This window comes from Camelus ferus, chromosome 14, assembly GCF_009834535.1.
Source record: "Camelus ferus isolate YT-003-E chromosome 14, BCGSAC_Cfer_1.0, whole genome shotgun sequence".
NCBI classification, from domain to species: domain Eukaryota; kingdom Metazoa; phylum Chordata; class Mammalia; order Artiodactyla; family Camelidae; genus Camelus; species Camelus ferus.
This window is the reverse complement of record NC_045709.1, coordinates 24,222,354-24,239,763: the sequence shown is the minus strand read 5'-3', so window position 1 is coordinate 24,239,763 and position 17,410 is coordinate 24,222,354. Positions and strand designations below refer to the sequence as shown.

The window sequence follows — 17,410 nt, the reverse complement described above, 5'->3', positions numbered from 1 at the left end:
AACATGTACCACAGGCAGAAGAGCCACGTCATCTTGAACACTTCCAGAAAACTATACACTCAAAAAATGCCCAGTTTCTTCTAAATCACACAGCAAATCCTCACTTAACATCCAACCTAACAGTACTGTTTGATTTTAAAGAAAATTTAAAGTGTAAGATCTAGATACTGACATCAAATAAAAAATGGCAGATAAGATTAAAAATAAACAATCATTTTATAAGTAATAGATTTGCCTTCAAACAGTTTTTTTTTTCCAAGATTCAAAAGATTTATTTGAAAAAATCAGCACAGGACAAATATATCCTTAATATTCCTCCTCAGAATATTTGAATACTCAGAATCTATATGAAATGTAAACAGCAACTCTGGTTTCACAGGACATCAATGGTGCATACAGACGTAGATTCCAGCACCCGCCCTCCCCAAGGTACTACTCTGTCGGCCCCTCACTGACATCAGTTTTCACTAAGCTTCTATTTTTAGGGCAACTTGCACAAACTAAAAAACAAAGTCATTTTTATTTTTAAATGGCTGGGATTAGTCAAAGAAACCAAAGTATTACTGCTACAGCAAAGTTTAGTAAACCTTTAAGAGAATACCACTAATAACATTTTTAAATTATCCAAAATGATGTCTTTATTGAGATTAACTACACAGAATTCACAGTTCTAGGGCATACTTGTATTCAGCTAAGTCACAAACACATTTGAACATTCACAATGATGCGTGTCATCATTTCCATTCTAAACTACAAAGCTTATGAATGAAGAAAATACAAAAACCTCAAGTTTTACAAAAGAAAAACTTTAAAGTCTACATACAATAACAGTAAAACCATTTCTTCTAGGTAACAAGTAAAAGTGTAAAGGCATACCAATGAATTTTTTTTCTCTAAATAGCCAGGAATGAAAGAATGTTTAGTATCTACGACGCTTATTAGGGCCTTCAAAGTTGCTCCCTTGGCTCCCTCTGCCAAACCCCCCCGGACCACCACTCACGGGACCTACACCGCTCATCGGCGCTTGTGGGGTTTCAGAGCCCGTTCTACTACCCATGGGCGATCCCATCTGAGACGGCGGTCCTTGCGGAAATCTATCATTGTGCTACAGCACCACACAATAAATGTGAAGTCCATTTGGAACACGCCAAATACAAGTGACAAGAAAAATTGGCAAAATCCCAAGTGGTGGTGTCATGAAGTTCAGCAGAAAGTCCAGCAGAATCAGGAGACACATAGAAGGAAGAAAGGAGCAATTTAATTAGTTACTACATAAAAAATAAAAATTTTTAAAAAGAAGCATCTGAATGAAGAGTTACATACTGCTAACGTTATGGCCCAATTTCATAAAGTGAATGCCATCTTAAACCTAACTAGTTATTATCACAGTATTCTGACTTTTCTCTGTTTCAAAGTTTAAACTCCATGTGACAGTCCTATGTAATAAAAATACTGTTGTTTAAAAATCAGAGAGAAAACTGGGGAGGAACAGCATCACACTGTTTGTGTAATGTAAAAGCAAACACAGAAACTTCAATAGCAACGCTTTTTAGCACAGAAAGCACTAGTACAAACACAGCTAAATTTTCAGCATAAACACTTTTGAGGTGTTTTTCTGTAAAGACTATTACTGGGAAAATAGATTTAGTTCTAAAAAATTGACAGCATGTACTACTAATAGCAGAATTAAACATCTGAATTGTGTATTTTGAAAAACTTCACAGTAATAACCACATATATTAACCTCAAAGGTTGACCAGAACTCCCCACGTGCAGTAGTAAAATGTCACTGTGAAAAAGACCAAGGGGGATATTTGATAAATTTATCATTGCAGTGGGAGGTGTGGAAAAACAAGCCAATTACTTTTACTCCTAAGTTTCTGCGGATGATTCATTATATGCTACACAAAAACTTAACCAAAGAAGTACAAGTTTTTACTAGCTCTCAGACATTTTACTATGAAATAAAGCCTCCACTGAAGGAAATGGGTACACTGAGTATCATGCACCACCCTATCACAGCAGGTGCAGTTATCACGGCACTGCCTCTTTACCTAAGTAAACACTCACTTTAAAAAACTGTTAGCATGTCCAATTTGTCTAAATCTGTTAAAGACTGCATTTACAGTAAGTAAGTTTTAAAGCAGCAGAACACTGCAGTCATCAGTTCTAGCTCACACCTCCCCTGCTCGCATCTCTGCAGTCAGGAGGGTCTGGAGCTGACGGCAGGTCTGAGTCTGGCTGGCAGTGCCTTTCTTTCTTAGCAGCAGTGGCGCCTTCAGATCCGTGGTTCCAGAACTCAACTGCCTTTTCAAAATACGCAATCAACCAACTTCCCTTATCTAAATGTTACTTAAAACAACCATGAACAAAAACAAAACAAGAAAATGTTTTACCAATAAAAGCCTCTAAAACTGATAGACTTTGAGGGAAATGAAAAATGGTTAGTCCACTGATACTCAAATACAGTATGAATTACAACTGTAAAGCATTTTTGTAATAACCCACACAAAGATATCTTCACACTCTCAAATCAAGACATGAAATTGTCTACTTCAAATTTAGTAACAAATATAATTAGTAAACCTATAGTAAGAATGCAACAACGTAAATTTAAAATATAGTTTAAGCTTTAATGTAAATTACTTTACAGTTAAATTCTCTGAAATTAATCATAAGTGATCTTTTTATCAAAAACATTTACTGAAACCTGTGTTTTCACACGTATTGGAGTTTTATACCCCACCAAAGGTAAGGAGTCCACACAGGAAAACACAATCACGAAATATCTGACTGTTACAGTGATACTGGTAAGAAGTATATACAAATTAAATTAAAAGCACTATAAAAATAACTGTAATTAATATTTGTATTTGCTATAAGTACTTAAGTACAGAAGCATGCCATGGATGACAATCCTAGCTCTCATGGTAAACTGTCTCTCATAAATTAACATCTAACTTCACAAAATTACCTTTTCTTCACTGGACACGGATCTTTATGTTAAGTGTGAAGTTACCTTTGGGGCAGAAGTCTATTACTGAATATAATCACAATAATGTGTGTGATACATTACCACTGCTCCATTATCTGGCATCATTGGAGTTCCCATATTTGCAGCTCCTTCTGGCCCCATGGCAGGACCAGGGCCCATTGGTGGGCCAGGGATAGTTGCTCTGTTGTTCATATTCATACCCATCATTGGAGGAGGACCTTGGTTCCCAGCAGGTGCTGGGCTAAACGCATCTAAGCAAAACAATCTATACTTAGAGCTGTCCTATCTTAGTTGAGTAAACATCAAAAATTTAACAATACTTAAGCAATCTACACAGCAAGACTATTATCAAAATCATGTTACTTCCTTGAGAGCAAAACACTCAATTACCTACTCTGTACAGAGCGTTACATTCGCTAAACAAATGTACATAAAACAAATGAGACAACTACCAATTATTTTAGCACACTTGAGCCTATAAAGGCTTGAAAGATTTTTTTTTTAATCAGTATTATTTGCTGTAGACTGCTTTTTAACCAAATACTCTCTTACAAGTGGTGACTACACTACCGGTTTAAATTAACAGCAAAGGATTAGCACTTAGGAAAACACTTAACTTTCTTATAGTCATAACTAAAAACACTAGCATATAAATTGCACTGAATTCTGAAGAGAGAAACCATTTCCTCTAATATATTAAGTTCACTGTAAATAATTCTTGACTTACATAGTTACTGAACATCTCCCAAAATTATAGTAGGTACTGTTTAACTTTATGTAGAAATATCCAATTTAAACCAAAAAACTGAAATGAGTCATCATGATAAAACTTATTTCTAAAAGTAACTGCAACCAAATATAGATAAAATATTAATACAGCTATTTGAATTTTTTTGACATGCTGAAATTCTGGAAATGACAACAATCAAACACTTCAAATTTTTTCATCAAAAGACATCCACCTAACTCACGTTAACTGCAAGAGTGTTTAAGCTGTAATAGCACGTATGTTTATAATGGCCTCAAACAACATTTTTAGGTTATCTTTGAATTTTTTCAAACTATTCACACTTGTTTATCATTAAAAATTCGTAACAAAGACTGGCTCTAACTTAGGAGTTTTCTTCTAGTATTTCATTACCTAGGTCAATTTTATGACACTCAGAACTCAATTTCTCAAAAACACGTAACAGGAGTTGAAGTTTTCACTCAAACCCACAGCTCTACACAGTATCGACTGCAGCTCAGCTCCACAGACGGCTGAGTCCAGGGAGCAGCTGAGAGGAGGAAGTCTTGCCCCTGCCAGCCCCTAGCAGCCTCCTCCTGCTCCCTCTGAACCCGGCCCCCAGGAGCCCAGCCACTTCCTAGGGAAGGAAGTGTTCCCTCAACCCCAATGCTCTTGCTGATAAATCTATACTTTAATTATCCAAGACTATTATTTCTATTCCTTTAGCATAGCTACCAACAAATTTTTACTAGACTTCCACAACATCTCCCACAATGAAAATGAGGAAGGGTGGAGACAGTATTTAGGAGGAATCTTGTCTCAACTTTCCCTCAAAAAGAACAGATCAAGAATTGGGTTTTGTTTTATTTTTTTCTTTTTTAATAGAACATAACTGTCACACTTGTGAGGTTCAAATATGACTATACAAGTATGGGTATAATAAAATAAATTAAAAATATTTCTATCAACAATTGGGAGTCTTATTTTTAGTAATTATGTCTTCCACCACATGGCTATAATTAAACTAAATTTAAAGATCTAAGGAATGCTATAATTATCAGGCCCCTTGAAAAGCAGTTTTGTAATCTATGTCCCACTTGATACACTGGTAATACACCAGAAAATCTACTGCCCTGTTCCGTCCGTGTAATTTGATAGGGTGTGCCAGCTCAGCAACATAACAGCAACATGAGCTGCACAACAAGGACAACTCCATTAGGAAAAAGCAGAAAATTAAATCGAGTGGACGTTTGGAGGAGCTGACTAAGTGCTCAAATGTAAGTAAACATGTTCCTCTGGTGAATAAAACGCCATTAAAATTTTTAATTCTTGAATTTCTAATTAAATAAAGAATCTAAAGGTATATTCCCATATTTCTTCTGATAAAATTGCTTATCAAATAAAAAGAATGTTTTCAAGGTCTCTGAAATATCAGAAGTTTTTCAAGTTTGGTTCTGATGTTAATGACAACCTAATAATTATAAGGACATTTCAAACTACCTGCAATCCGTACTAATCTCACACTGAAAGTCCTTAAAAACACCTGGATTATATTATATACCATCCCATAATATACTCTGAAAAAGACATAAATACTGAACTATCCGTACATTCATTATACACTCAGCTGTGCTTCTTAATTTAAAGCTTCTCAAGTACTCTTAATTCACTAACTTTTTTCACGTACCCATTACCCATTGTACTAACTTCACAACTACACTCTTTTTGTTAAGGGCCATGTTTTGTGTTTCCTCTGCACACCAGAGGTGCTCAGTAAGTACTTCCTGGCAGGTGAGAAAGGCGACCAGGCAAACAACAACTGCGTTAAAGATTGAGATTCTTTGACTGGCGTGAGAGGCTGGGGGCGGGTGGAGGGCTGACCACGGAAAATGCTCGATCCACACATTAGATGCCTTCAGACTTCTCATTCCGTACACTGCAAACACACTTTCAGTACAGTGTGGATCTTCTCAGTGGGTGCACATGTTACGCACACTGTAATGTTAAAGTAATATAATCCTTACAACAATATGTACATTTGAGTTACAGAAAAGATTTTGACCTCAGCTTCTGTGGGACAAGGTGAAATTAATATATAAAATTTAATTATTTACCTAATTTTCAAATGTATGGCAATTCAAATTTAGTAAGAACTATGAAAACATCCCACACTTACTTTTCCCTTAGCTTATTTACTTGATACTGCTGCCTGACAGTCTGGTATTACAAGCAATCAGTATTAAAGACGCTAATATAGGCACTTTCTTAAAAAACTTTACAACAACTCTAAAGATACACATGAACCTAAATATGCAAGACACATCTCATGTACTGACGTGTCGCAGTATCCCCCAAACAGGGCATTTCTGTGAGCGATACTGCGGGCTAGGGCAAAACAAGTTAAGCCTTCAGTGAAACGATCAAAAATAGCTTCAAAGTTCCACAAAAAGTTACCTTAAAATAGAACTTTATAAAATACTCTCAGAAAGTTTAAAAACACAACTCAGAAATTTATCAAAATTCCAAGGTTAAGAAAAAAAGTCACTGAAGGCATGAAACTTAATTTTTAGAAATGCAACCACATAGCTGTGTTACACCATGCAATGGCTCAGTTAAGTTTCAGGTTACTTATCAAAACCTGGTTACAGGTTTCTTTTGTTAAATCTATTAAAACATAAATACATCTTTTAATCTTCAAATAAAATAAAAATGTTCTTTCTAGGCATATATTTTTAATATACTTGTATTTTTTCTCAATTTAATAAACGTAAGATATTTCACCATTCACAAATGTTTTCAAATTTTAGTTCGTTACTCATATGTAGATACCACAAACAGCAAGTACACCTTCCCAAAAAACGACAAGTAAGTTACAGAAGCCTCCGCTTCAGATCCCTACCTCCCATGTTTATTGCTCCACGGGGACCCATATCACCCATTCTCATTTCCTGTTCTCTCTGTAAGTAAACATAGTTGTCACAGTCAACCTATCGATCTTAGGACTTTACATTTCCCATCTAAAATCAAAAAGAAAAGAACAAATTGGGACATCATGTTCCATTAAAATATTTTAAAATTTCCAACATCATTTACTTAATCAGAATACTGAAAAGAAAATTCAGTCTCCCAGGCTTAATACCCTCCAAGTGTTTGGAGCACCAGTGTGTACTGTCAGATTATCAATGAGTCAGAGTACATAAAATCACAGACCGTTTCTAATGCTCTTATTCCATGAATCATAGACACATGCCTCGGTTACAAGAGGAGAAAAGCCCAGTAACGATAGCCGCCAGGACCACCTGTTTCTTCCTCCCAGGTCTCTGGCGTCTTAAACTGGAAATGACCGTTCCCACTTTTACATTTCAAACTATCCAAGCACACAACACAAACAGCTGTGGGGCACTCAGCTAAAAATAAGGTTACAGGCAACTTTCATTTTTGAAATATTGTAATTCATATTCACACACACAAGCATTCCTTCATCGAGGATCTATGGATAACACCATCAAAGCCTGCACTACACACAGTTACTAAAAGCTCAACGTAACGCTGCTTCTTTTACTTGAACAAAGATTTTACTTGGAAACCTAAATAAAAGTGTTATTACACAGTTGGAAAGTTCTGAAACAAAATGCTCTTGAGGTTAACTATGACAAAAAAGGCCATACAAATGAACAAAATGTGTTACGTTTTGTACAGAAACTACTTCCTAAAAATTCATTTACCAACAATAGTTATACAGAATTAACTTCAATGAAACCTGTAGGTGAATCACTCAATATATTATGATTGAAATTTGCACTATTATTTAATAATATTTTCCAATCAGACAAGTGTGTTAAATGCAGTAATCATAAAAAACATCCTGAGACAAAAGTAGTAAAGAAAGCATAATCGTTCTACTTTTAAAAGCAGTTTTATTAAAATGGGTTTATTTAAAAAGAATATGAAGTGAATACGTGTATGTAAATGCATGACTGGGACGCTGCACTGTACACCAGAGACTGACACGTTGTAACTGACTGTACTTCAATTTTAAAAAATTAAATTAAAAAAATAAATAACTAAAGTGGGTTGATTTAAAACACTGGTGAAAAGCACCTATGAAGCTAAAGAAAGGGAACTAAAACCCTACAATGGATAAATGTCACTAAGCAGCAAATCAACTGTCCAGCTACTCTAATGGTGATGCCTCAAAAAAGTAAATCTTTAACGAAGCTATGGCACAAGAAACAAACCACTTACACAGTATTGTGAAGAAATGTTAGCATGTTATTTAGAAAATTTTAATACGAAATCTTTCTCAAAGCTGCTTTTTAACTTTCCTAAAAATAAATGTCTTATCATAAAACATTTGACTATCAATGGATACTACTATTAACTGGCAAAAAAGCTAGACTATTTGATAAAACTGACTACTGATAAGATACATAATTTTCCAATTACAGGGAAAATGCTATTTATTCTACAGTCACACTTAGCACTTTTATCAATAAATCAAATCTAGTTCCAATTTCCTTGACACTAGAACCTACCGATAAAGTAGAGACTGTTAAAGCATACACCAAGTGTTCCAGGTATTATTTACAGTAGATCCTTGTTATGAAAAGCTGGTTGCACTAGAGCAACAGATAGAAAAATACATGGTTTGTAGACCCCAACATTTTGGGGGACAAGGATTTAATTTCTACTTTTACTTTTGATTTGCCTTAACTATGCCAGACTAAGAATGCAATATCTAACCAGCAACAGAGAGTAACTATTAACCGTCTCACGGAGACTTCAGTTTTCAAATCCCCTTCATACTCCAACGCCTCACCTGAAGGTCTGAGATTCATGGGGGTGGGGATGAGGCGGAGACAACCTTTTTACTGTCTCTTTATAATCTCAGCTTCACCTGTCACTTTCTGAAATAACAATGCTTAGAGCTTTATTATTCACAAAGTTCAGTATTTTTAAAAACTTCTTCTATTACTCTATTTCCTTCGTTCACAGAATTCTGTGGAAGGCATATTAACACACTAAAGAGATCTACGGTTTTCAGTCAGCTATTCAACAGTGGCCATAACATTTCCTTTTTGATGCTCTATTGTAAACTAGTTCCAGGCCTAAAATACCTTTCTTTAAATAAGATCATCAGAATGTCTTACAATAATCCATGCGAGTATAGCATATCACTAGGTTAAAATGACAATTCATGCTGTATACATACAGCATTTTTCACTGAACATACACAAACTCAATTTAGGAATGCTGACATTTCCTTAAAGAAAATTGCTGAATACTACTTTACATAGCTACACGCACAAGATTAAGAAAGAGAGATGGTATAATTAGATGACAAATCGTTTTTTAAGTATTTTAGAGCAAAAAGTTTTCAGCTTCCTAGTCATGTCTTAAGGATGCTACTGTAACTTTCCATAAATCCACTGCTACAGACTTTTGGTAAAATGCGAGGCAGAGGTACTATTTAAGGGTAGTGTCATCAACAGAAATTACAATATTACTTCTCATCATAACCTGATATATCAATATCAGTCAGGAGAATCACCGATTCTCTGTAACTGTGTACTCACCCAAAAACCAATACACAAGGCCCTCATTTCTTCAAACTACTTCTAATACATTTTAAATCAGAACTGATACATACTGTATATTTTAATACAATGATTGGAAATGATGCTTTATTAATTACTTTACCCAAAATTGTGGTTTTACATGCAATAACTTGTATGTAAACAAAATCTCAAAGAATGCAGTGCAGTAAAAATGATCAAGCTATGATGAAAACTGTTTTAGTTAATTCAATACATCCTCACAGCAACTCTGTCAAGTAAGGTCTACGTTTATCCTATTTTAGAGATCATAAAGCTGAGGCACACAGCCATTCAGTAACTTACCCAGGGTCACACATACAGTAAGTGGCTCAGCTGACTATAAAATTCTGCCAAAACAGAGTTCAAAGAATTTTCTCCTTCACAAGACACCTTCATTTTTCAATAATTCCAATAAAGACTAACAAAAGGCAAGATTTTTTAATGAAGTTTTACAATGTTTACAAGAACGCATGCCTTCTGATTAAATGAATTATGCATACATGCTCCTGAAAGCTGGTCACTGAAATATGCTTAAGTTCATAGCTGACTAGAAAAGAAAGCAATGCATGACTGATCCCAGCCCCGCCCACCAAAGCAGGGCTCTGCTAACGGGTTCTCACGCTGTGGCTCACGGAACGCCAAGAAGTGCACAAACTATCTCATGTCTCACTACCATGAGAACAGTTATAACACTGGTCTAATTGGACTTTTCACTCGAGACACTCATGAGGATGGTGCAAAAGCAACAGTGAGCAAAACCCCTGGTGTTTTAACACAAATCAAGACACTTGCACTCAAGTTTTACTAGTAATCACTCTATTCTTCACATTTCATTACAACTGGTTAAATAATTTCAACTATGAATACCTGGATGAAGCAGTAAAAATTATTATTAAGTCACTATCTTTGGGTATGTCTTTATTATTCTAGGCAACAAAAAAGGTACATAGATAAAGCACTTCTGCTCATTCTGAAGTAGAGTGGTTATCTCAAGAAAAACCTCCTGTGACTGGGTTGCAAGCTGAATTAAGACACATTTTCCTGGAGCAAAAGTTTACTTGAGATAGCATTTGACAAACAGATTACTGATCTGTGTATCTGGCAGGCATTTTCTGATGAGCTCAGTGGTGGATATTAAGAAATGTAATTTGTTTTTAGTTCTGTATAATAATGGATCGGTATTTTCCAACATGACATGACAAACCCCGTGCGCAGGTAAAAGATCCATTCAAAGGTCAAGGCAGACTGTGGATTCTACTGCAAAAAGGTACTTTTACGAAACTATTGCTTGTAAAGTTTTACTGCAGAATCAAACAGGAACATTCACAATTATCTGGAAAGGTTAAAATATATCAACTTGTCTCCATTTAATAATGACCTATTCATGTGAAACCAGATTTTCTTCATGTACTTTAACTAAAAGAGCATTTTGCAAAAGATGGAATGAATGCAAAAGCAAATATGGGAAGTCAGCCATTTCCTTAAAGTCAAACATTAAACAGATTCACAAAACAGTGAAGCACTACCACTCTTCCCACTACATAAAGCGGAGCATTAAAGAAATTTGCAAAAAATGTAAAGTTAAAGCCATTCTTCCCACTATAACCCATTTCCTTTCAAATTCCTCTTTTAGTTTCTATTACGGTAAACACTGATAAAACCTAAACGAAAGTTCTTTGGGGTCTTCAACAACTTTTAACAGCTTATAGAAGGATTTGAAACCAAAAAGTTTGATAACAACTCTTTTTAAGTTCCAGTCAGCATCAGTGCACAAAAATGTAAAGGAGCATAAAATTTGCACTAAACCAATACACTCCAAAGTGCAGAACTTGACTTTTTTTATGTAGAATATTGATTTTGTTCCTTTAATACTTAATACTTAGGATATCAATCTGTGATTTTGAAGACATTTGGGGGTCCTTTTTTAGATAACCTGATTTAAAAAAAATAAAATGGTGTCAGTATCAGGCTAAAATAAGGTACAATCCGAATGCCTAAGGTTTAAGAGACAGTGGAACTAAACAAATACTGACTTTCCATAACGATCAACTGGAACCACCACCAATGACAAGGTCTGTTCAGCTAAGACCGTGATCCATCTAAATTCTTGTCTGAGTGAACAGAGTCTTAACGGCAACAAAAACTACTCTTCTTTAATTTGCAAACACCGCTCACATAGAAACTTCTAAGGATTGTCTAAGGATCTCCATGTGCCACTTAGGTTCCCTGTTATAATAAAGAAAATACTAAAAATCATGGTATAAAAATACTGAAACAGAATTTTTAAATCTTCCAAAGAAAATATAATTCTAGAGAAACGTGTAAGTTCTGGCAAGTAACAATATTCAATATTTTCTCATCATTAAATATTCGTAAAATTTTTCCTAAAAATAAATTACTTTTAGGACTTGAAAATATGTATTTTCCTTTACTAGAGAAGTTTACATGAAAGAATAGGATTATTAGCTAGCTAGTCAAACGTTCATTGGAGAAATTAAGAAGAAACCATCAATATCTGAAAAATACTAGGAACAAATACAATATATTTAAAAGTAAAGAGCAGAATAAAAACTAAATATGTAAAAAAAAAAAAAAAAAAAAACAAAGGTAAAAAGAAAAGAAAGAAAAGCAAGCCACTCTGCCAAAAAATTACTCATTTAAAATCTGTTGAGATACTGAAAGGTGTACATCAAGAAACTAATCTTTTAATAAAACAATTTTAAACTAAAAAGAAAAATAAAACATGTTCCCACTAATAGTGCTCAAATAGCATGTAAATTTCCAACATAACCAACAGACAATGCTTGAAGACTTAACATTTTTAATGCAAGCAATCAGAAACATACTGAGCTGAACGAAACTGCTCTGACATTTCATCATTCGTTTGTTTGTTTAGGGCAGAAGTCAGCAGACTTTTTCTATAAAAGGCCAGGTAAAAAATACTTCATCTTTGGAGCCGTGTGGTGTCAGCGGAAATGTCTCAGGTCTGCTGTTAAACGAAGGCAGCCTGGATATGTGAGCAAGTGGACGTGTGTTTCACTAAAACTACCTGTGAGGTCAGAATGTCATGTAAAAATAAAACTCCCCAGACATTGTATCACTAACTGCTATGTGGGGAGGTGGAAAAAAAGTTTAAGTGACGTAAGAAAATCTTTAAAATATATAATCCATGGTGGTTTTTTCTCCCTTCAGTCTGAACACATGCATTCCAAAATTTCTGCACCCATGAGTATTGAGGTAATGTTCCTCAGTTTTATGATTGCTAAAATGGAACTTTACATCACAAATCGTTAGGAAACTGCAAATTAAAAACTAGATACCATAACACACATATTAGGACGTGCAAAATCCCACACAATGACAGCATGAAATGCTGGTGAGGCTGGCGAGGACGTGGAGCAACAGGAACTCTCGTTCATCACTGGTAGGAGTGCAAAACGGTATGTCCGCTTCGGAAGAGAATACAACAGTTTCTTACAAAACTATACATACTCTTACCATATAATCCAGCCATCATGCCCCTCAGTATTTACCCAAAGGAGTTGAAAGCATGTCCACACAAAAACCTGCACGTGGATTATTTGTAACAGCTTTCTTCAAAACTGCCAACGAAGACGTCCTCCTTCAGCGGGTGAAGCGATAAACAAGGTGTGGTACCTCCGGATGATGATTATTCAATGTTAAAGAAGAAATGAGCTATCAAGCCATGAAAAAACACAGAGGAGGAACTGGACTTAAACGCGTATTACTAAGAAGCCCCTATGAAAAGGCTACATCCTATGACATTCTGGGAAAGGCAAAAATATGGAGGCAGGAGAAGAATCAATGACAGCCAGGGACTGTGGGAAGGGGTAGGGCCTGGGAGGTGAGGTTACTCTGTGCGAGACTATAAAGGGGGCACGGGCCCTGACCCAGAGAACGCACAACCCGACGTGTTAACTATGAACTTGTGTCAGGGCAGGACAGCGGATTCCCTCTGTGCTATGGGAATCTGACGGCAAAGGGGACTGTACGTATGGGGCGGGGGGCCGGGGGGAATCTCTGTACCTTCTGCTCAATTTGCTGTGAAACTAAACCTACTCTAAAAAATAACCTTTATTAAAAAAAAACTTTAAGATGTTTCTTTTCAAATAACAAATTATATCTTAACCTATATCACAACTTTGAGTTATGAAATAATAAACATTTGTTGTTAAATACCAAATCAGAAATAGAGGGAACCACAAACAGAAATAGTAGGCTTCATTCTTAGCTTGCCATGCCCATTAAACACACACGCCTCTTAACCTACATTCACTCAACAGTGTTTAAAGCCTGGTTCAGGTAACTGAGTGAACAGGTTGTTCTGATGTCACTGTCAAATTCAACTGACTACGCAGCAAAATTAACTGTTACTTTTCAATACGCAGGGTGGCTTTCTAGTTGAAGATGAATTAAATGTAACTACATATATTCTAACACGCATCAGGAGACAGAACGGAATAAATATTATTTAATTGTCTTAAATAAATTTCTATTCAGCTAAGAATTTTATTTTTAATCTATATACCTGAGGAACATTTTCAAGATTATCACTTTCAACTGTCATGCCAAGCTCCCTCTGAAAAGCTATTTTTTAAAACTGAAATTAGTTAGAAATGCTTACTCTTCACATTCAGTTATTTTATCCCAAACTCCCAAAGAAATCAGCAATAGTGACACCAGCTACAATACCGACGTAACACGTTTAACAGCATCTCACCCAGGCTCACGTGACGCTGCCGACAGGCCTGCACCTCCTCCCCTGTAACCTGCTGCCCAGTGCATGTCCACACCAGACTCGCAGCAGCTGCCGCGACTGGACAGATTAAGGTACAGATGAAACAAAAGGACAAACTTAAGCATCACAAGCGGCAATTCCAAACTGGTCCCACCAGCACCCGAAAGCAATTAAATCACATGTTCCAGTGTATGAAGAATTAAGTACGTGTTCAGTATTTAGTAGAGAAGAGCACCTTTGTTTGTTTGTGATACTAGACATTAAACTAATCATCTCAGTGGTCTACCAGAAGCCTTCACATTCTAATTATATATTGTTTCTCAGTAGATCACTCTTAGCAACAGATTTAATACACATTAATGTTTAAAATATTTAAGTGGTAACTAAATACAATTCAAAGTTACTTAAAATTTACAATTACAAGAGAAACTACTATACAAGCATTTCAACTGTTTAAAAGCAAGATTTAGAAAAAGCAGTAATATGCCAAATTAAGAAGTTATATGTTGAGAATCATGGTAAATTTACAACCAGAAAACAGGATTTGAAACGTAGTTCAGCGTAGTGGATAAGATAATGAGACAAAGAGGCAAACTTACCCATATACTTTCCAAGACTTGAAATTCTAGACAAAAGTAAGTGCACTTCACCAGCAGTACACGCGCACAAACCCAAGGTCCCACTCCCCACCTCGGGTGGTCAGTTACACATGGATACTGACATTCACACTTATCTAATTTGATTTGGTAGAAAATTCTGACATTTCAGGTGACACTACAGAGCTTCACTGTCTTCATACGAAGTACAGAAGATACTGGATATTGACTGATCTAAAAAAAAATTTATTTTTACATGATCACCCTGCAGGACAACTACTGTTAATGGGCTCTAAATATTACATTAAGGAATAACAAAGCAGAAGTACCAAGTTTTTACGTCTTCCTAGAATCCTTTGTTACTGACTCAAAGTATTTAATACCTGGACAAAATTCCTATTATTTGTACTGCATGCAGCTGGACATTTAACAAAACGCGCTCAGGGGAGTAAGAGGTAGAGCTCAGTGGCGGAGTGTGTGCTTGGCGTGCACACGGTCTTGGGCTCAACCCCCAGTGCCTCCATTAAGGGGGAAAAACAAAACAAGAAACATGTCCACTTTACTTGAATAACTGTGTTCAGTAACCTTGACCCTCCTCTTCTCCAGCCCCTCTAAAAAAAGCAAACATGAGCTAAAATACCTTACCATTCTGAACCAAGTAAGATTAGACAAACTTACCATTTCAAATGAAAAGACATGAGGGTGACACCTATAACAGTGGAATAATAAATCAATCACATCAGTTTAAAATACACACCCAAAAGACAGCCCCACAACAGTGCTGAGGCTACGCACTTACTCTCCAGAAGACAATTTTCTGTAAACTCTCAGAACTCTTCAGCTGTGTCTCTTAACCTACCCAACAAGGTCCTCTGTATCTAAAAACCCTCTAAAACCCTCAAAGATGTGACACTGGGCTTTACTCCCCTGTGTCCTCTACAGAATTCAGGACTGTTCTGAACACAGGAAAACAGTGAACAAATTTTTCTTACTAAATGGAATCTCCAGTTTTCCTGCAAGTCAAGTCGAACAATCTTGAAGGGATATTCAAGTGGTAGCCACATACTAAAAAGTTCTAAGTGCTGGAAACCATGCACAAAAGAAAGGGTTACTTTACTGTTCTTTAAAATATACTCTTCATCATGTGATTCCATCATGAGTCCACAAAACTACATCAACATCTGCATCTCAATGCCACCTGTGTGTCAGAACCACGAATGTCAACACCTGAGACTTCAGCACTCAATAAATAGGTTTGGTGGCTCATTAAAGAAACACTGAAAACCGTATGATTGAGTTGCACATTGTCATTTGAAAAATAAGACATCAACTATTTAATTCTCTTAGTTTACATCTAAGTTATTACAATATTAACAAAAACAAGATTTCTGACCTCAAAAAACTCAGAGACATAAGTACTGGGCAGCAGTGTTAGAAAATAATTAGAAGGCAGTATGGAAAGTACTAATAAAGAATCATTTTTAAAATGATACAGGATCACTGCTGTAGTCAGTGACAAGTAGTCAGAGGAGGTTATCCATGCCCTGAGTATACACAGACATTCTCCAGGAAATCTTTCTGGAATATGAACCTCTTTTTGAAACACTAATGGAAGGTAAGACCAAAAGAGTCATCTAATATGACTGACATGGAAATAAGTCCAACAAAGTGTCCTCTGATGAAGTGTATAAAAAATATAAAAGGGCTCAGTAATCATTTCCATCTGGATTCATTCATAAGACTTACAAATATGAATGATAAACCAGAGGAGGAAAATGTTACTTACAACCGTGACATATGGTTAGGGTGACCACACATTCTGATTTGCCTGAGATAGCCTAACTTAAGCCTGATATTAAAAAAAAAAACGTGATTTTACATAGTACTCATATTCACTTGTCCTAGTTTGAATGAAAATTTTACTTTTCCCTACAAATGATTAGACAGTATAAAAATTTTCAAATAATCCTTCTGAGAAGTAATCAAAGATGTCAACAGCTGATTAAAATTGACATATTATCTTCAACTCAAATAACCCAAATCGTCAAAATCCTAAAGATCACTTCCAAGAGTGCATGTTAACATTAAAAACATTTATCTTTGTCTTCATTTGACTACGAAAGTTCTAAGTTCCAATTATGTACCATCCCAAAATTCAGAAAACTTCTTGGCTCACTGTATGGAATCAATTAAATTATTTCATTCAGCAAATAAATGAAAACATATTAACAACAACAAAACTGGTCATAACTAGAGCATTCTGTGAGACCACTGCAATATAACTGTTCTTATCCATTTAGATTTTTACCATCATGTGAAAACCACCAGAAGCAGGTTGCCACTATGCCAACAATAGGTATTAACCTGGCTAGCAGGTCACACCTACCATCTGGCACCAAACTCTGCAGCAAGTAAGTCTTCAGTTATTTCCACAGGCTGATCAAGAGGTTATAAGAGCTTGTGTCAGGGGTTTAGCCTTCCAAAAACACAATCTTCTACTGCAATACAACCAAATCACCAAATAATGTACTGAAAGAGAAGTTATGGCCATATGAAAACCACAAAATGTCAACTTCTCTCAAAAATTCACAAACCATTTCAGAAAACACACTTGTACCCACTCATTAAGTGACAACTGGAATCAGTTCTCTCTGCCAGCACCTAGAAATGAAATTTTATTACTGCCTAGAGTTTCTGCTTTGAGTTTTGTACACAGGACATGGGGGGTTATAAGTA

General features: G+C 35.8%; 1 protein-coding gene across 2 annotated transcripts in view; it reads right to left on the bottom strand.

Annotated features, from left to right (window-relative positions):
* Window positions 1–245: 245 nt before the first annotated feature.
* Window positions 246–17,410, bottom strand: part of PSPC1 (paraspeckle component 1) — a 53,420-nt gene continuing 36,255 nt past the window's right edge. The window contains exons 7-9 of one of the 2 annotated variants that reach the window (XM_032496532.1): window positions 6,622–6,679; window positions 3,077–3,246; window positions 246–1,105 (exon numbers count right to left, since the gene is read on the bottom strand). In XM_032496532.1, the coding sequence (XP_032352423.1) occupies window positions 920–1,105; window positions 3,077–3,246; window positions 6,622–6,679 (414 nt within the window). In that variant the 3' untranslated portion in view covers window positions 246–919. The remainder of the gene's footprint in view (window positions 1,106–3,076; window positions 3,247–6,621; window positions 6,680–17,410) is intronic. The other variant, XM_032496533.1, reaches the window with a different exon arrangement.